The sequence below is a fragment of the Coenobita brevimanus genome, chromosome 12, assembly GCF_032717465.1.
Source record: "Coenobita brevimanus isolate Jiangsu-jjx chromosome 12, ASM3271746v2, whole genome shotgun sequence".
In the NCBI taxonomy this organism is placed as follows: domain Eukaryota; kingdom Metazoa; phylum Arthropoda; class Malacostraca; order Decapoda; family Coenobitidae; genus Coenobita; species Coenobita brevimanus.
Window position 1 is genome coordinate 17,263,064 of NC_136965.1, and position 20,847 is coordinate 17,283,910.

The 20,847-nt window shown below is 42.3% G+C and overlaps 1 protein-coding gene and 1 pseudogene across 1 annotated transcript; both read right to left on the reverse strand.

Annotated features, from left to right (window-relative positions):
* Positions 1 to 17,265: 17,265 nt before the first annotated feature.
* Positions 17,266 to 17,377, reverse strand: LOC145414110 (5S ribosomal RNA; annotated as a pseudogene).
* Positions 17,378 to 17,713: 336 nt separating this feature from the next.
* On the reverse strand, positions 17,714 to 18,922 carry LOC145412955 (uncharacterized). The gene has a single exon (XM_080282779.1). It carries the CDS (start codon positions 18,920 to 18,922, stop codon positions 17,714 to 17,716), a length of 1,209 nt encoding a protein of 402 aa, XP_080138905.1.
* Between the last annotated feature and the right edge of the window lie 1,925 nt (positions 18,923 to 20,847).

Consider the following 20,847-nt stretch of genomic DNA (forward strand, 5'->3'; position numbering starts at 1 on the left):
CCGAACAAAGATTGTTAAATATACAGCACTGTTCGGTCATATACTCATACACAATAACATACAGGTAGGTCTAAATGATTTTCTCAATAAATGCTCTATTTACTAACAGACGTGTTTATTCTTACCTTTCTGGGAGTAATTGCACTGCAAATAAAGACTGCAAATAGGCTTTATATAAATTATATATTTATTCTGATCGTTCAGGAAATAATTGCACTGCAAACAGGCCGTGGATAAATCTCTGTACCTTTATCATTCTGTATTTAAAAGGAAAGTGTAGGTAACAAAAACTCACACTGTACATTACCTGTTACATTACAGTAAATACTACATATCAGAGAATAGCAAAGAACACAGTAAAGAACAGCTGCATGTACATTAAACATAAACTGCATTCCACCACCGGCACAGATAGTCACTGATAACCACTACAATTTTGCACTATATTACTGCCTATACACTACTGTACATTTGTTGTTTAGTATTTACAGGGAAAGTGTGTGTAAACTCATTGTACATTAACTGTCACATTACAGTAAATATTATATAACAGAGTATATACAGAACAGCTGCATGTATATTAAACATGTGTTTAACCCGCCCCATCCTGACGTTTTTGGACCTTTTTTGGGGGGGGCTCAAACATCCGCTTTTGGTGAGAAACATCGAAAATTCATAGAGAAATCGCTCACCTGAGGTTTAAAATACCGGATTTAGGTGCGAGTACTTCCTTACCTGACTGGGTTTTCTAACAGGCTGGCACCAAAGAAAACGAGTTCTATGGGAGGGTAACTATTTTATCCACTCATAAACAGTATTTATTTATTTACTTGGTACGAATTTATATGTAGTACAAGAGTATATTGGTTTTCAAACAGTAATATAGGGATTATAAGCATTGTTTCACTCACTAACTCATCACCATTCATGACCTTTTTTTTCCCACATTACCTGATCATCATTTCTGACTATTTCTTCCTCTAAACTTTGTCCTCGACATTGTCATCGATTGGGGAATCACTCTGGCCCTGAATGTCTTTATTGGCCAGGTCACTGGTAACAGGTGAATTGTCGAGATAATGGCGTGCAGGGGGGGGGGGAGAGGTTATGCGGTGTAAGGCATTGTTCCTGCTTGGCATCTTGTAGAGGAATAGAGGAAGGTGTCCCGTGTATACATGCCAAAAATCACTCGCGAAAATTGAAAATTGTGCAAATTAGGGACCTTGCAATGTTGCCGCGTTAATTCACGTCGCCGGGACGGCACGGGTTAATGCATACACAGTGTGTGAATGGGGGGGGGGGACACCATGCTGGTGGGTGTTTCCTGTACGTCCAATCTATCACCAAAGTTTGTTAAAAGATCATAATGCTTTGCCAACTCAAAGTGGTGTTAAAACTGAAATTCATTGAAAGAGGGTTTGTTATATCAAGGGTTTACTGTATCTAGAGTTTCACATTATTTTATCACTCATGGTTAATGGTGTCTTCACTCAGTAGATCGTATGACACACTGCATGAGGGGTCGCCTGCCACAAGTACCAACAGTAGCTAAAGGGGCACTACAGACCAAAGCACTCATTTTTTTTTCCCCCTACAACCCACTTTTTAAAATTTTCCATTACACTCTCAAACCAGCCTAAGAGATAAAACATGTCTTCTCCCTCACTTGTTAATGAACGGCACCATGCCTGGATACGGCCATATGCTTAAAGCTAATGTAGGGCCTTTCCTAAGGGCCCTATACCAAAATGGTATGCTAAATGGTTAAGCAGGGAAAGACTTTTCCTCAATTTGTAGGGGTTGTTCCAACATTTTTTTAAGGGCAGGCATGCTATGGCTTTCGCAAACCCTGTATTTAATTATTCGTAACAAAAGTAATCACTCCAATATCCGACGTAATACAGCCATAGGTAGGTCCAGATATTGGTTCTGTCCTGATGTTGGGCCCCAGCTTATGGACTTGTACTTATGGACCCTAACTCAGAGAAACACCTATACAACTCCCTCTGGACATACATAGCACCTATTTAAGACCCAAATCACACCAATAAGGCACATAAATGACTGAAATAAATGCAAAAGAAACATAAAATGAGGGTTTAGAAGTAGGTTCATACAATAATAAACATTCTGGGGACTGGCTCCTGGACTGGTACTTATGGACCCTAACCTAGCCTAACTCAGAAAAACACCTTCCTACTGCACATGCATAGCTCCTAACACCCTATTCACACCAATAAAGGACATTAAAGAGTGAAATGAGGTAATTACAATATGGAAAAAAGTACAGTATGAAACATTCTGCCTAGTTACAGCAAGTCCATGGCCATCTCGATGAATAACCGCCTCCTCTCGGACTCTGACAGTAAGAAGGATTTCCCGAAGCACTTGCAGTACACTGTTCCTGAAGTCTTGCACTGACAGTCAATCGCACACAGAAGTCCGTTCTCTTCACAGTGTGCACTCTTGTCTAACTAATGCTCCTTTGTAACTTACTAAGTGTTGCACTTTAACTTTTCCCATTCTTCTAATTTTCCAAAGCCAAAACAAACAAGTCTATTTACGTTAAATTTTTTTTCAATTGACTCTTTTCTCTCACAACTGTAAATCCTTAACACAACACACTGTTTTTTTCACTGCACAACACTCTAAATTCCCGTGTGGTCTAGTGGAGAAGTTTTTGCTGTTTATTCACTGTCAGAGTCCGAGGGTATCACTGGCAGGTGACCTAGGGGTGCATCGCTGGGTCGTGGTGATGGCGTACCCACTGCAGACGACTCTGAAGACAGCCGCAAACTCACGTCGAGCGGTGACTCCACCGTGGTTGATGTGCTGGGCTGTGGCTCGGAGCATGAGGGCCTGTCTTGGGGAGGCAACGGAGTGGAGCCAGTGCTAGGCCAGCGGGGGTCACGGGCCTGAAAAAACTGTCAATGGTTGATTGACGCAATGACCGACAGTTGATGATGTGCTGCCTGAAAGCACGCACTTCCTCCACGAGTCCCAAGGGCCCCATCTCTCTGTCGCAATCCGGGTGTTCCAGGTAGTCTAGGACGAACTCTAGATGTTCCAAGAGTGCGCTCAGCTTGGGGATGGCTGGAGTAGTGTCCTGCTGAGAGGAGTCCACATCATTGTCACCTTCCTCGTCGGAATCTTCAAGTTCGGTACTGACACCTGCAACTGAAGACGCGATCTCGATATCAGACAACATCTGATACCCAGGATCGCCCTCGTTGTCATCCAACCACTCACGAACATCGTCGCCGTGCATACGTAGCCGTGCATGGAAGTCATCCACGTCAAATCCTAGAAAATAGTACTCCACATCCGTTCCGAGAAGCAGACGAGACCAACCATTTTCCAGAGTCTTCACAGGGACTTCCTTCCATGCACTACCCCAGTTGTACAGCGTAGACTTGATGTTGCAGCGGCGAAGGTTTTCCAAAGTCCACTTGCCTCGTGTGTCCCGTCCCTCCCTGCGCTCGTCCTCGTCCTCGAGAACAACCATCACCTCGTCCAGGAACTTCCGATGGTATAGGCGCTTTGTTGCCACGATCACTCCTTGGTCCATTGGTTGGATGAGAGCAGTCGTATTAGGTGACAGAAACATGCACCTAATACGGCCATTTTCAGCAACCAAGTCCTTGTCACACGGGTGGGCAGGTGCATTGTCGAGGAGAAGGAGGGCCTTTACCTGGTCATGCGGGATTCCCAGTGTCTTCATCTGGTAATGGATGACCTCCTTGACGAAGTGGCGGTGGAACCAGTCTTTAAAGATCACAGCTGTAAACCATGCCTTCAAAGAATGGTACCAGACGACAGGAAGGACATCCATCACCCCACGAAGGCACTGAGACTGCTTTGCGCGGCCAACAACAACGGGCTTAAGCCGGTGCATGCCGTTAGCATTGGCACAATGCAAAGCAGATATCCGTTCCTTGGAGAGCTTGCGGCCAGGTACACGCTTCTCCGTCTCCTCAGCTAGAGATTTCGTTGGCAGCGAGCGATAGAATAGGCCAGTTTCATCTGCGTTGTAGACTTGACCGAGAGTGAGGCCCTCCCTGTCGATCAAGCCCTTCACCTTGTGCCGAACCTCGTCAGCTCCATCCTCGTTAGCGTCCAATGCTTCGCCATGTGCTTTACGGTTGGTAAGACCATGCTGTAACTTGAACGCAAAGAGCCAACCCTCGGATGCCTTGAAGTCTAGGGCGTCGTGAAGCCTGGCGAACTTCTCAGCAGCAGCCTTCAGCTCCGTTCCATGTACCATCACACCAGCAGCACGTTGTTGTCGATACCAAATCAACATGGATCGGTCGATTTCTGCAAACTTGGGGGTAAACATAACCTTCCTGTCCACGTTGCGTTTGCTTCTCGACGAGAAGTCAGCCGTGTACTGCATGAGTTTGTCTCGGGATCTCTTAATATCGAACAAAGTAGACCGGGCCAGGTTAAACTCGTGGAGAATGCGGGAAGAAGACCACCCCGCATCTACTTTCTCCAATATCTCCCGTTTCTTCTCCAGAGTCAACACCACTCTCTTCCTTTTCTCAGGTGGTGGGGCCATCATCACACACACTAAGAGGAGGCCCGAGAGCAGCAGGAGTGCCTGCAGCAGGTAAGGCACCACCACAAAAGCGATCACATGGGCAGCCATAATGACGAGCGTGCACTCGCGGCGAGAGACAGGCGGAAAGTGGGGAGGATGCAGCGGCGCTCTATCGGACATCGGAGGAATGACGCGCCACAACAATGCTCTCCCGCGTCGTGCGCAGCAAGTTCAAATTACGGGCGGGAAAAATTTGTTTTATTTTTTTATTTTTTGGGGTTTTCGGACCATTTTGGGAATATTGGATCCCAGGACGATTATGTTCGGGTAGTGGGGATGTTTGGATATTGGGCGTCCGGATATTAGAGTGATTACTGTAACTCTGTTCCTCCAGAAAGCATAGTCTATCTATCTATTGCCAGACGCCATAATCCCGTAAGGGGTGGCCATTTGACTTTGAGTTATTTGTTTTACGGGGAGGGGCATTAACCCTCCACCAACCCACTTGTTGACACGTAGGGAGCATATATGGTTTGGTTATATGGTTATCACCCAGCGTTGTAAATGGTTTCTTGGCTTACAGAAAACCATTTGGCTTGTCACTCAATGTAAAGCCACCCGTAAAGGAAAGAAAAGCAATAAGATGTGACAGGAAAGATGGGAGAAATAGGAAGAGAGGAGGGCAGGCACAGAAAAAGAATGATAAAGGCTAAGGAAGAAGTAGGCAGCACTACACCAAGTGAGTGGATGATGGCTGCCCCCACCTACCACCAGAAAGCATAGAATAATGTAAATAATTTATGAAAAAAATATTTTAACTTGCTAAAAATGCAATGCAAACATACAACAGAACTGAAGAGTTGGTTATTAAAACACACGAGCTGTACCTTACTGAGTAGGAGGTAAAAGCTTGGGCCCATCTCTGCCCTAGTGGTGACATGCAGTCATTTTTTTTTTTTTTTGTTTTTTTTTTTTTTGTTAAAGAAGTTAACAGCAGGAGAGATCCTAAAACTGACATGTGTAAACCACTTTTATAAGTTATGCATGTGATTTAACTAAATATAGAATGTTCAGTCAATGCTACAGGTAATAACATACGTTAATATATACAGTATTGTGAGAAAGCTTCTGTTCTTCGCTCATAGGCCAAACTATGATGCGTCATGGCAGCATCAGATCATCTTTGTGTTTTAATCTCAGGCACTGCAAACTGTTTTTCATTTTCTTATAATACAATTTTTATTTATTTGTCAGCACCATTCTATTCATAATTTTTGTTAATCGTTAAGAAGACATAGGACCACCTTATTTTGCATTATTTTTCCGTGCTTTAGCCCTTCATGGCATTCTTTATGTATTCTAGAATTGTGTGTTCAAGTTTCTGTGTTTTTCATTTCTTTTAAATGTGGTAAAAAGTGCTTTAAAAAGCTGTGTTTGTTCACAGACAGCCACTATCTTGCAGTGCACAAAGAAAGATGGACGCCATCTTAGAGCGCCATATATGAGCGAAATTACCCTTGCAGTACCTACATATCGAAACCTAACCTAAATTTTTGTAACAACCCAACCTTATTTATCCTAACCTTACCTAACCTATTTCAGACTAACCTAACCAATTTTATGCTAACCTAACCAAACTTATCCTAACCTGTGCGCGAACACTGATGAACGCCATCTTAGAACGCCATTTTTCGGCGAAACTGCCCTTTATCAGTGCTCATTTACCCAAACCTAACATAAATTTTCGTAATTCAACCCAACCTCATTTATCCTAACTTATTTTAGGCTACCCTAACCAATATCAGGGTAACAACCAACTTTATCCTAACCTAACCTAACCCATCTCCTGCGCCAACTACATATTTACAACGTAAGGATTGACTGAAAAGTTTATTACTACAAATGTATATAAAGTATACATAGTAACAAGTCCTAATATATAAAAATAATTACGGGAAGTTATTTTGTTTCATTGTTGACTGACATCATCTGGACAAAGAATAGTCACGGCGACACCCACAGGAGCACTTCCGACATACCAACTGGTCTCGTGGGACTACCAACCTTCCCCTTCCCCTTAATGCTCTCTTAGCATACCATGTAAAAATTGAGGGCTTGCTTGTGCTTTCCTTAGTGCGTAAAGTAGGGACCAACGTAGGGCCTCTCCATCTGTGTTTATGCATACGGCCGCTAGTGCCATAATCCAGCGCAATGCCGGATCATCGGCAACAAGTCATGTAAGCTGGGTGGGCTGGGAGCACAGCCATGGCGTCGTGAAAGCAATAGGTCAATGGGAGGTGTATCATATCACAGACGGGGCTACTGAAGTAAGGAACGGAATTAGATGTTGGAAAGAAGACCAACAGAGGTAAGGAAGGACATGATATTATGGAAGGAAAAATACGGTGATTCTCGGAGAAAGTCTGCAAGAAGGGGGGGACGTTGGAGGTGAGACAAAAAAGGAAATGAAATACTTCGCTGTAGGGTGTAAAGAGGACAATCAAGGAAAGTATGGCGTATGGAAAGAATGGTATTGCAACGAGTACAAAGAGGAGGACGACCACCAGACATCAAATACGAGTGGGTAAGTCTACTATGACCAATTCTAAGACGAGCTAAACCAGTCTCCCACCTCCTATTACGGTGGAAAGGGATCAACCAGGGGGAAATAAAAGGTTTAACAACACGTAGGTTATTATTAGTGATAGAGTCCCAACAAGACTACCACCGGTGTTGAAGGAAGATGGGGCAGGTCAGAGACTGGAATGAGGAGGCAAGGAGAGACATCCCTGGTAACAGCCATGCGAGCCAACTGATCAGCATGTTCATTGCCTGCAATGCACACATGTCCTGGGACGCAACAGAACTGGGCTGTTTTACAACGAGAGGAGATATGGAACAACCATTCCAAGATATGAAGGACTAAAGGGTGAGAAATACAGTATAACCTCGATTAAACGACATTCATTCTAATAGCAACCCCAAACTAACGGCACAAATCTCCCGAGGAATATTTATGCAAAAAATTTTTTAAATTCCCCCAAAATGGGTAAAAATTATTAAGAAATTCAAACGTGGCGAGCGCCGTGTGCATCTCGATTGTCTGTTTGCAGTTTCCTGCCAACTGGGTATGTTTATGCTCACCCAGTCTTCCTCCCACCTAGCCTGACCCCAAAGTGAAAAAAATTAGCTTGTAAGGTTAGATTTAAGAACTAGTGTTACAGACTTCATAACTTAGTGAACTTATTTACGCGGTGCCATCTATTCTACTCCAACCTGCAACGAACTTACCTGGAGTACTGTACTTACCTCTTTTACTGTACAGCAGAGCCACGATTTAAGACCAAACGAAACAACGACCTTACAATAATACGAGCATTTAATTTCTCCCATAATTATATAATAGCACGGTGGTACCACTCAACTCCGCGAGAGAAACTGTGAGAAATGGGTGTTTTGGTACTGGATTTCCAGATACAACTCATGTGTTATACTTTTGTCAGTCACTGATTGGTTTCCTCGACCCAACCCAACCCACGTGACCCCCATACTACCAGCCACAGCCTGTTGCTGCCTACCTCAGTGTTGTGTGAACGGTCGCTGTGATGAGAAGTTTATTTGCTTATTTCGTTGCTCCTCGTTTCCTCTCAGTACTAAGCACATGGTTCCAAACCAACTGTAGTTATGCCTAAGCACCCTGAAAGTGCTATGAGCACAAGGAAAGCATTTATTTTAAAGGAAAATGTAAAATTGTTGGACGAAGTGACATGTAGCGTTTCAGCTCAAATGCAAATGATCAAACAGATTAAATGAGTTGGGATGTTTACGATGTGGATAGTTTTCTTTGTTGGAAAAAAAAGTTAATGATGGAGCAGTAAAATTCATGTATTTGCCTTTAGTGCAACGAGTGTGAAAAAAAAGAAGAAAAAAAAAAAGGCTTTGTGCTCGATCTTTTTGTTATAAACTGACGATATTTGATCAAGTAAATTTGGATCTTATGATACAAGAAGACACTACATGTGACATAAACAGTTAGGCAAGATAATTATGTGAGTTCAGTTCTCTTGAATTATACTGTCATACAAATTATACTGTTTGGCTGACTTGTTTATTTTTCATGATTTCTGCATTCATGTGTATCTGAGAAGTGAAATACGCAATCACTCCATGCTGACGACTTCTTTATAGTTTTTTTTTTTCCTTTATTGTTGAAGACTAACAGCTTTCAAAAAGTTTCACATTACATTTTTTTTTTGTTAGTACCAAAAGTGATTCGTGATGAAATATGGGTGATGCTGGCCAGCAATTATTCACATGTTGTTTAGGTCAAGTTTTTGCTTGATTTCTAATAAGGACTGTCAAGAGGCTTAGTGGCAATCCTTGGTGATTAAAATTTTTATGGGGAGTATTAGAGAGCAAAACTAATCAGTTAGGTTTGGTTAGAATGCAGTAGCTATGCACTGATGTGCCCAGTTGGTGAGGTTGTACGTAAACACACTGTCTTCAGTGTCTAAGGCAGATGTATTTCTAATAATCTACCTTTAAATATATTTTTAACATAAAATATGAGGCTCCTAGAACCTAACCCCCTATTTTACATGTAAACATATGTCACGTTTTAGTGCGACATTGATTTTGCATGTGGCTCTGCATAACCTATCTTGTGTTGTATGAAGACTCAACTGTACTGTACTTACCTGGATTACTGTACAGTACTTTACTACAACACCACACCTACCTGCTTTCTTTTGTTCTAAATATAAATTTTTTTTAATTGATTTTGTATGTCTGCACATGTTTACATGCTTAAAAATGTGTTAAAATGTGTTAGCATGAGTTCCGGGGATATCGACAGGTGTAAGCCCCAATCTAACGGAATTTCGTTTTTTTCAGCATGCTCAGGGCCCCCTAGGGTGCCGTTAAATTGAGGTTTTATCGTAGAAGGTAACTGAAGATGGGACAGAGCATTATATGAATCACAGAACATCATAAATGAGGGAGAGGAGGCACGACAAATATACCGCAACGCAAACATGTAGGGCGTATAACTCCGCTGTTAGAACACTTGCATAAGTAGGAAGGCTAAAATGATAAAAGGTATTACGAAAGAGAATTGCCAATCCAACAGCTGCAGGGTTTTTTGAACCATCAGTGTATATAGGTACTGCAGAGGAATGGCGAGATAGTCAGAAAACTGGGAACAGAGAATGAATGAAGAAGAATTGGACTTGGAATATGGGAAAATGGAAGGGCAAACATGGGGTCGTGGAAAGACCTACAGAGGGAAAAGACGTGCGGAAAGATAAAACATTACTAACAGTAAGGGAGAAGTGTGAGAGGAGAGTACAAGCTCGAACTGCAAAAGGTGGTTTGGTCCTATGTGTGGAAAACATGACTAAGTCAGGACTGGGAGGAAGCAGAGAAGGGGTATGAGGAAAACAGTATAACTTAGCATAGACATGAAGAGAAAGTAGAGCACAACGGTGGAAGAGTGATGGAAGTCTTGATTCAGCACAGACTCTCAACTGGGGAGGACTTAAAGGCACCAAGACCCAGACACAAACCGTGATGATGCACAGAATCAAGTTGTTGGAGGAGGATGTCTGATGCAGAAGAATAAACTTGGTAAGCAAAGACAAGTTTGGAGAGAACGAGAACAATATGGAGACAAAGGAGAGTAGTCCGATCAGCACTCCACAACACGAGACAATGTTTGTAAAAGACGGAGGCATTGCAAGGCTGAGATTTTCAAGGAGGCAATATGATCCTTCTAAGTAAGACGGGAGTCAAAAAGAAGGCCAAGAAAGGAAGTGATGGTTTTGTATGGGAGAGGAGAGCCATAGAGAAAAAGAGGTGGTTTAGAAATAAGATGAGAATGAGTAAAAGTAATAATATGAGACTTAAAAGGAGAGAACCAAAAGCCATGAGAAGTAGCCCCTTCTGAGGCAGCAGAAACTGCATGTTGAATAAGATCACCAAGGGCAGAGACATCAGAATTTGAAGCACATATTGCAAAATCATCAACATATAAAGAACAGTGAACACCAACTGGGAGATAAGAAACAAGCCCATTAACCCACCAGGTGCCAATGCCGTTTTAAAACGGTCTGACATAATTCCGCGGCCAGAGCCAGTGCCATTTTAAAAAGGTTTAAAATGAAGAACTTCACTGTGACAGAATAGATTCGCGGGTAAAAACTGGCAGGCATGTAAGGTAACTGTTCCTCTATCATCCCCCAGGCTGTCAAGGCCATACACTCACTCGCTCCCCCCCTCACGCTCGCTCTGCCTCACTCTGCCTGTGTGCCTCACCCAGTGCTGTACATAGTGAAGGCATTTTGTAAATATTTTCATGTAAGTGTATGGACTGTACAATTTGCAAAAGACAGCTAGTAGAGCAATGGGGTGATAATCTTGTGGGACATGGCCTTGTTTTCCCAGTTTAAGAAATGGGAGAATGACAGCATTACCAAAAGAGGGAGGAAAAACATCCTCTGTCCAGATACGATTATAAACAGCTAATAATAAGGCCAGGGCCTGGGGGAAAGGTCATGGAGCATATTATAGTGTATGCCATCAGAACCCTCACAAGTGTTCTTTTAAAGACGAAGGGCAGAGGACAATTCATGGAATGTGAATGGCGCGTTATATGACTGACTAGACAACAGCTTGAAGACAATAGGGGTACATTCAGTAGCAGCTTTAAGGGCATGGGATTCAGGTGAGAGATGAGAGCCGCCACTAACATTACTAAAATGAAGACCTAAGCCATTAGCAACTACATGAGCATCTGCAACTGACTCCCCATCTAAATGGAGGACAGAGGAAGGCATGGGAAGATGCTTACCAGCTATTTTGCATATACATTTCCAAACAGAAGCAATGTCTGTATTGGCAGCTATGGTGGAAATGTATAATCTCCAGCTACGGAATTTAGCCCATTTAACAATCTTACGAAGAAGAGCGCGGGCCTTTTTAAACAGCTGAAATGCACTCTGTTCATCCTGAGTGTTGCATTTGCATAGGTAACTCTTCCAACATGCATGTTTAACATGGAGTGCCACAGTACAATCCAAATCCCACCAAGGCACACACTTCGAAGTAAAAGGATGGGACGACCTATGAATCACAGTCAAAGCTGCACTCAGAACTAACACAGTAAAATAGGTGAGCATATCTGAAACAGTAGAGAAGGAAGAAGGGGGTATAGAAGGAACAGTCAAAGAAGTAAATGAGAGCCAGTCAGCTTTCAGAAAACTCCATTGAGGGGGTCTGAGTACGGGACAATATGTAGTGAGAAAAGGAGAGATCTAGACATGAGAAAGTACAAGTCTTAGCGTCAAAATGCATTGATGTTCCTGTATTCAATAAGGATATATCATTATTAAAAATAAAAGACTCAAGGTGGCAGCCATGCGAATTAGTAACGGTATTGCCCCCATAAAGCATGACGACCATTAAAATCTCCCAACAATAAAATTGGGATGGTTAACTGGGATAATAAAGAGATAAGGCAAAGAAATCAAAAGGCTGGGAGGGAGAGACATAAATAGAAACCACTGTAATCCAACGTCCGAGAAAAACACAAATAAAATGATATAGAACAGTGGTGTTAATGGACAGACATTCAAGAGGAACTGTATGGTAGACTAGGATAGCTGAAACAGAAAGAGAAGCAGGAGAGAACAAGAAACAATTGCCGGGTATAGGTACCAGAGGGGACGACAAACGTGGTTCTTGTAAACAGACTAAGGACGGACAGTGAACTGAAAGAAGATAGCGAAGGTCATTGTGATGGGCCGTAAATCTGCATATGCTCCATTGTAAAACAGACATACTAAAACTTTAAAACACCAAATAAAAGTAAAACCTAACAGAAAAATAGAGTCTAGGAAAGATAAAAGAAAATCAATACTGTACTAATGATAAAACATAACACACAGGAAATAAAATATAAATACATATGGAGTAAAATATATTACACCGGAAGTAAAATATCTTACAGAATAGTAACATATATTACCGAATCGTTACGATAGTAAGAATGGGGGCAGAAGGTGGAACTGGTGGATGAGCAGGACGGTCACCATAGCCTGGAGGCATGGGGAGAGATAGAGGGGAAGGAATAATAGAAGTGGAAGAGGAGGGCGGCAAAGAGAAGGAGGGAACAGAAGGTGAAGGAGGAGGGATGAAGGAGGGAGATCAGGCAGTACAGGATGAACTTCAACAGACAGGGAACAGTGTCATAAAAAACTTTGTAGTTACTTGTAGAGAAGTTGTATATATTAGACTTGTGGACGAGTGGTTGTTATACTTGAGTTGTTTGTAAGTAGATATTTTTGGTTCCCATTTGTCATGCAATGACAGGAGAGGTAAAGAATAGTATGGGACTATTTTTATTTGTCTTGGAAATATTAACAAAGTCTCTCACACGAGTGAAGTATAGAGTCCTACCTCCCTGTTTCACTCTCTCTCTCTCTCTTCCATGTTGCCAAGCCCCTCTCCCTACTACCTGCCTGTTCTATGGCCTGTCTCCTTCTGAGCTCTCTTTCCTAAATTCTGGTGAAACAGGGGTCGTGTCACGTGTGTTACACTGTGGTTGGAAAGTTCCAAAAACCTGTGTGAGTATGTGTGTATGTCACTAGGCTTTGTTCCCCTGCTATTTCGCTGACAAATTACCTGCATCATCTCCTGACATCGCTACTTCCTAATCTGTCATCAGCTTTTCCTCAGTTTAACTTGCAAGATCATCTCCCATTCCCAGGCTCGCATAGAGCTGTCTATCTTTCTATTTATCTATTATGATTTGTAATTATAATATGGAGACCTGACAACAGCATTGTCTACTGAATCTGGTGTAGAAGTTAAAATGTAATCCATAATCTTGGGGATGGTTTCACTGTCATCATCGCCTGAGGGTTTTGTGTTACAATTAGCTGGCAGTGAAGCGGTCCAGGGATGTGACTGAGGAGACTGCTGAGATGTGGACTTCGAAGCGGTAAAGTGTATCGATCGAGAGGGTCGGGTATTCGTCGCACGAACTTTACAAACACTTTACAAACCGGAGAAGTAGGAGGATGGGCAGGAGAGGTCTTAGAGTCCGACGTGGTGGGTAGTCTGTGCTTACCACTAGAGGAGGATGGGGGTCGGATAGGTGTTGGGCCAGAGGCGCCAAACGGCCGGTATGAGAAACAGAACTGGAGGAGAGGAGGGACGAGGATGGGAATGGGGGACAGCACGAGGAGAGCGAACAGGTAAGGAAGGGGATGGAGAGGAGGTAGGGGTAGAGGAATCTAAAACAGAGAAAGAATTAGAGACAGGATCAAGAGAAGTCTGAAAGGGGAGGACTGAAGTAGAGGGATGGTTAGGTACAGAGGAGTGAGAGGTGGAAATACGAGTAACAGGAGGAAGGGATGAGGAGACAACAGTCACAGGGGTAGGGACAGAGTGAGAGGTGGGAAGAGAGGAAGAAAGGGCAGCAGATTCAGAGACAGGAGCAGAAGAGGAAGAAGAAATAGTTCTGGTACTAGAAGTTACTACGGGAGGAGAACAAACTACACATGCATCGGTAACATTAGAATGGTGATTGAGGCTGCGAACTCTGCAAGGAGCCTCATGAAGAAAGAGGCCAGTTTTCCAGTGGATGCTGGACACTTCTGCTTCGAAGAGGTAGATGGGACATTGTCAGTAGGTGGCAAAATGGCTACCCTAACAGTTATGGTAGCTTTGGATGGTGGAAATGCAGTCTGAGGTGGTATGACTGACCAGCACATAGTTGGTGCAGACTGCAGATGATTGGCAGTATTTGGCTGGATGGCCAAAGTGAAAACAAGATGTGCACTGGCGAGGAGATGAAATATACTCACGTACTTGGAGAACAGTGCCTCCAAAGATGACTGTGGAGGGCAGATGGCGAAAGGCAAAAACTTTTTTATGATATTAGCAGGCTCTTGGCATCGTCCAGGAGGAATTGTATAACAATGGACTGAACGTATTGAATGATGCTGTTATGAAGGGATTAGCTCAATGTCATTAGAGCAATCTGTGAAAGCCCTCTGGCCGAAGGACATTGAAGACAGTAAACGGACAGTGGCAGAAATGAGCTGGATGTCTGGGGACACAGAGATGGGTTGTCCTGCATTGCTGACCAGGGATGTCACTTTCTCGGCTTGGGCAACACTGTGAATGACAAGGAGGCGGGAACCATTCGGACAGGCCGAGAAGGTGACAACCCTGCCTACTTGTCAAAGTAGAGAGAGGTGGAGTGAGGGGTCGTTGGTTGTATCATGGACACTGAAAAATTTTGACCATGTCTGTGATCCGAAAATTGAGGTGAGGAAAGAGGCAGGTACTTAGGATGAAGGACAAGGTTGGGAGAGGGAGACAGAGGGCATAGAGGGTTAGAGACAGGAGGTGAAGGAGGAAGGTTAGGATGAAGTGTGACGACAGTAGAATGTCTGACTCAGATAGACAGAGCAGAAGCTGGAGGAGTGGAAGACACAGTAGGTGGGGAGGAGGGGTGATTAATGTAACCGAACATGTAGGGGAACGGGAAGAAGTCAAAGCCACAGTCAAAAGGGAGTCCTGGGTCGTCACCATAATCGGATGAGAAGTAACTGTATCCATGTAATGTGAATTGGTAGATTTCACCCCCCCACCCACCACGGAGTTCAAAAACAAGGGGAGGCTGATGTTGGGTCCAACTCACCCAACAGCCCCAGGGACAACAGGAATGGTATACGCGGACACGGTTTGGTGTGGAGTGGCAGCCGCGGACCAATGCGGTGCCCACGAGTGCCCGCTTGACCCTAGCCGAGGTTGACTGAGCCAATACACGGCCAGGCGATTTGCCTAACAGGTCCATACTGGACCACCCATGTTACCCCAACCCACCTACCAAAGGAGCATGTTGCCAACCACAGGGAACTGCACCCTGCCCCATGGTGGACTCAATTCCCAGATAGAGGGGCACAAGCAATAAACGGGTCACCATGCACGGCAAACACGTGGGGAGGAAGCAGTCTTGCCCAGAATGACAAAAGGGGCAGAGACTAGTATCATCACCAAAAGCCTCCACTATTTGGCGATGATAGGGGAAAAGGAAGAAGCAATAGAGTAAGAAAAAGAGCCTCGCAAAATTAGTTGAGGCAGTGACAGGGACCCAAGGAGAGGGGAGAGGGCAGAGTGGAGACCCCACCATAGCTCCCCCACTCGTCAAGACCCAATCGACATCTCCGAAGCCCCCCCCACAACAACAGCAATTTCTTCTTCAAGCTTTGTCACATTTATCATAACTATATAATTGTTTTCACACCTGAATGAACTGTCAGGTGCTAAGTGAATAAGGATTTTTTTCTATGTTGTTTTCCAGTCATCACATTTCAAACGTTTTCACTCCTGAACTGATACTGGAGAGAACCTATAATAAAACTGTTTACTCCATTCATCACACTTGAATTTCTTCACTCCTTAATGAATTAAAGTGTTGGATGACATCAACTGAGTCAACTGTTTATCACATTAACCCGCCCCGTCCCGTCGACGTATGGGTACGTTGCAACGATTTGCATTTGTCAGTCCCAGTGACGTACCGGTACGTCGTGCAATTGCAAGGTCCCTAATTTGCACAATTTTCAATTTTCGCGCGTGATTTTTCGTATCTATACATGGGACACCTTCCTCTATTCCTCTACAAGATGCCAAGCAGGGACAATGCCTTACACCGCATAACCTCCCCCCTCCCCCCCTTACGCCATTGTCTCGGCAATACTTCTGTTACCAGTGACCTGGCCAATGAAGACATTCAGGGCCAGAGTGATTCCCCAATCGATGACAATGTGGAGGACAAGGTTTACATAGCATTAAAGGAAGAAACAGTCAGAAATGATGATCAAGTAATATGGGAAAAAAAGGTCATGAATGGTGATTAGTTAGTGAGTGAAACAATGCTTATAATGCCTATATTACTGCCTGAAAACCAATATACTCTCATACTACATATAAATTCGTACCAAGTAAATAAATAAATAAATACCGTTTATGAGTGGATAAAATAGTTACCCTCCCACAGAACTCGTTTTCTTTGGTGCCAGCATGTAGAAAACCCAGTCAGGTAAGGAGGAACTCCTACCTGGACTGAATATTTTAAGCCTCAGGTGAGCGATTTCTCTATAAATTTTCGATGTTTCTCACCAAAAGCAGAGGTTTTAGCCAAAAATTTTTTTTTGAAAATACCTCGGGACTGGGGGATGTCAGAGGTGCGGAAAACCTCGGGACGTGACTGGTTCAGCACACTAGAAACTCTTCCCTCTACAATGATTTAATAGGTGTTTTAGTGAGATGAGTTTTTCTACCAAAATGTTTACCACATTCATCATACTTGAAAATCTTCACTCTTGAATGAATAATAGGTGTTTGTTGAGACCAATCTTCTATGCAATTAGTTTACCACATGCATCACACTTGAAATTCTTCACTCCTGAATGAGTTATTAGGTGTTTGGTGAGATTTGTCTTCCCTGTGAATCATTTACCACTTTCATCACACTTGAAATTCTTCACTCCTGAATGAATTAATAGGTGTCTGGTGACCTCACTCTTTCATTTTCATTCATTGCCGGATGCCATGTATCCCAAATGGGGTGGCCAAAGCTTAGAGTTAATTGTTTTACAGGGAGGGGCACTAATCCTCCACCAACCCCACTTGACACGTAGGGAGAACGCCAACAGCATCTGGTGTTCCCAGGCGGTCACCCATCCAAGTACTAACCAGACCCAACATTGCTTAACTTCGCTGATCGGACGGGGAGCGGTGTACTCAACGTGGTATGCAAATATTTCACCACATTCATCACACTTGAAATTCTTCACTCCTGAATGAATTAATAGGTGTTTGGTGAGATAAGCTTTCTGCGCAAATAGTTTACCACATTCATCACACTTGAAATTCTTCACCCCTGAATGAATAGATGATGAGTAAGATAACATTTCTGAGCAAACAGTTTACATCATTCATCACACTTGAATGAAGTAATAAGTGTTTGGTGAGATAACAATTACGTGCAAATAGTTTACCACATTCATCACACTTGAAATCGTTCACTCCTGAATGAATTAATACGTGTTTGGTGAGATCATTCTTACATGCAAATAGTTTACCACATTCATCACACTAGAAATTCTTCGCTCTTGAATGAAGTAATAAGTGTTTGGGGAGATCACACTTACGTGCAAATAGTTTACCACATTCATCACACTTGAAATTCTTCACCCCTGAATGAATTAATACGTGTTTGGTGAGATCATTCTTAACTGCAAATAGTTTACCACATTCATCACACTTAAAATTCTTCACTCCTGAGTGAATGAATTTGTGACGAGTGAGATTACTCTTTCGTGCAAATAGTTTACCACATTCACCACAACTGAAATTCTTTACTTCTGAATGAATTAATAGATGTTGAGTTAGATTACTTTTCTGAGAAAACAGTTTACCACATTCATCACACTTGAAATTCTTCACTCCTGAATGAATTAATAGGTGTTTGGTGAGATCACACTTATGTGCAAATAGTTCACCACATTCATCACACTTGAAATTCTTCACTCCTGAATGAATTAATAGGTGTTTAGTGAGCTCACTCTTACGTGCAAATAGTTTACCACATGCATCACACTTAAAATTCTTCACTCCTGAATGCATTAACATGTGATAGGCGAGACCATCGCTCTGCGCAAATAGCTTACCACATTCATCACACTTGAACTTCTTCACTCCTGAATGAATTAATAGGTGTTTGGTGAGACCATCCTTCAGTACAAATAGTTTACCACATTCATCACACCTGAAATTCTTCACTCCTGAATGACTTAATAGGTGTCTGGTGAGAATACTCTTACGTGCAAATAGTTTACCACATTGATCACACTTGAAACTCTTCACTCCTGAATGAATTAATAGGTGTCTGGTGAGATCACTCTTATGTGCATATAGTTTACCACATTCATCACACTTGAAATTCTTCACTCCTGAATGAATTAATAGGTGTTTGGTGAGACCATCCTTCTGTGTAAATCGTTTACCACATTCATCACACTTAAAACTAAACTGCTTAACTTCTGCTGACGACACTGTGTCCAGGACAGTCTCATTGTCACTGATGAACATTTTGTCACCTACCTCACACTCCAACTTTAAATCTGGTTCTTCCTTTACCACTTCCATTAATTTGTCACCCATCTCACATTCTAAATTAACATCTGGTTCTTCCTTTACCACTTCCATTATTTTATTGCTCATCTCACACTCTAACTTTACATTTGGTTCTTCCTTTACCACCTCCATTATATCATTCCTTCCACCTGTCACAACTTCCACCATACTTCAATTACTCTACCTTGGTGTTAATCTACACCAATAAGATGACTTACCTTCACTGTACCAATGCTCATAAGATGCTGTCATTACAATGAACAATAATCATCAAAAATTCATCACTATTACTGGATAATAATTGTAATTACATTAAAAAAGCCATAATTTCTGCACAGGCTATTATTCCTTTAACCCTCTGGCCGCGACCTATCATTTCTCAGTCATTCCCCTTGTTGTGGCCTGAGTCCCTAAAAAATTAATGTGCTAAATATAACTTTGTTGTTACTTTTCCGCTGGGAAAAGACAGTGAAGTTCTCATTTTTTTTAGTGTGATAATGGTAAAAAATGCACCTTTCTCTACAAAAAAACTTTTAATTCTCTAGAGAGAAAAAAAAAGTGAAAGTAATTAACTTTTGCTACCATGTAATTTTGCAATAATGACGAGATTATGTCAAGCAAGGTTTTTCACTTATATATCTGCACTAGACACATGTACACTGTTTGTTGGCGCATAAAGAGAAATCAAAACTGACCGTATTTGATCGAGAACATTATAATTTTCAGAGAAAAAATGCAAAAAATAATTAATTTGTGCTATTCTCTAATTTTGCTATAATGACATTATATTTACTTCATGCAAGGTTTTTCACTTGTATATATATATACACTAGACGCATGTATACTGTTTCTTGGCACATAAAAGGAATAAAAACTTACTGTACTCATATAAAAATAACAGATGTGTGGATGGAAATGTGTTTTTACAGCTGTGGACTGTGATTGCCCGACACGTCATGAAGAATACTTAGTAGGGCGACCACAGTCACCTAACATGGCGAAAGGATTAAATACTGCTAACACGTGAATGCTTCTGAACCATAACTTTAAGCATACATGCCATCACTGCTTAGTCAAGCTGTCAATTCAGACTGATATTACTAATGTCTTCCTTATTTCAACAGCTGTTACCTATTGTCTCTGCAGCAACAGATACTGCAAATGATACCAAACCGTGTAAATCATCCAGAATCAGCTCATGTGGGAAAAAACAAAGTTTCCACAGGACACTACATGGATAATAACCCATAAGTTGTTGGCTGAAGTGCCTCTTGCTGGATGTGCTAACACAACATAAGATGTGCCCTCAGTCCTGTTTTGTACTTATCATCCATTACTCAGGCAGCACCCTGATGACGACAGTGTTTACAAATGCTTGACTGCTCTGACTCCAGCTGTGAACCTGGAACAATAGCTGCCATTAGACCAGCATCTCCATCAACTTAATAACACCGTCCTGTGAACCCTAATTTTGCATGGAGCTCATTTATGCTGTTAAAAAAAAAAAAAAAAAAAGGTTCTGATTCATTTTATGGTTATGCAATTAGCTGAGCAATAAAAGACATATGGAAATGTGTATAAAAATACGTAAAGAAAAAATGTTGTCTCTTTGTCTTATTAACCCTCTCAGGCACAGTCACGCGATTCGCATTCCATTTGGATCATTCCAAAAAAGCAGTCACACGAATCGCATTCCTAAGCAAAAAAATTTTTGCCCAAAATTAAGTTTCTGGCCAATTTGTGTCAAATTTTGATGCGTTCTAGCGAGCGCCATGCTTTCTCATGGTAAGGCATTGACAACACTGAGCTGCTTCACAGGGCCCAGCACGTAGCGAGAAACCTCAGTCTCTTCCAAGCAGCCAGGCGGTAAGATTGCATCGCGTGTCTTGTCCCTTTAAACTCCTACTAATTCTCCCCCTCCTGCCCAAGCCAAAGCCCCTATGGACTCAGTGTGATAATCCATTATTTGTGAACATATCTGTATGTGATATTGTCGATGGAACATAGATATATGTCACGAAAAGGAATTGTGCCTGTTATCATTTGTTAGGCTTAAAGGCGATATGCGTGTTCAATGTTGCGGGGTTTTGCCT

What these genes read in the sequence shown, in the direction of transcription:
- LOC145412955 (XM_080282779.1), bottom strand. Translation starts at nt 18,922, where the DNA reads ATGGTGGAAGTTGTGACAGGTGGAAGGAATGATATAATGGAGGTGGTA.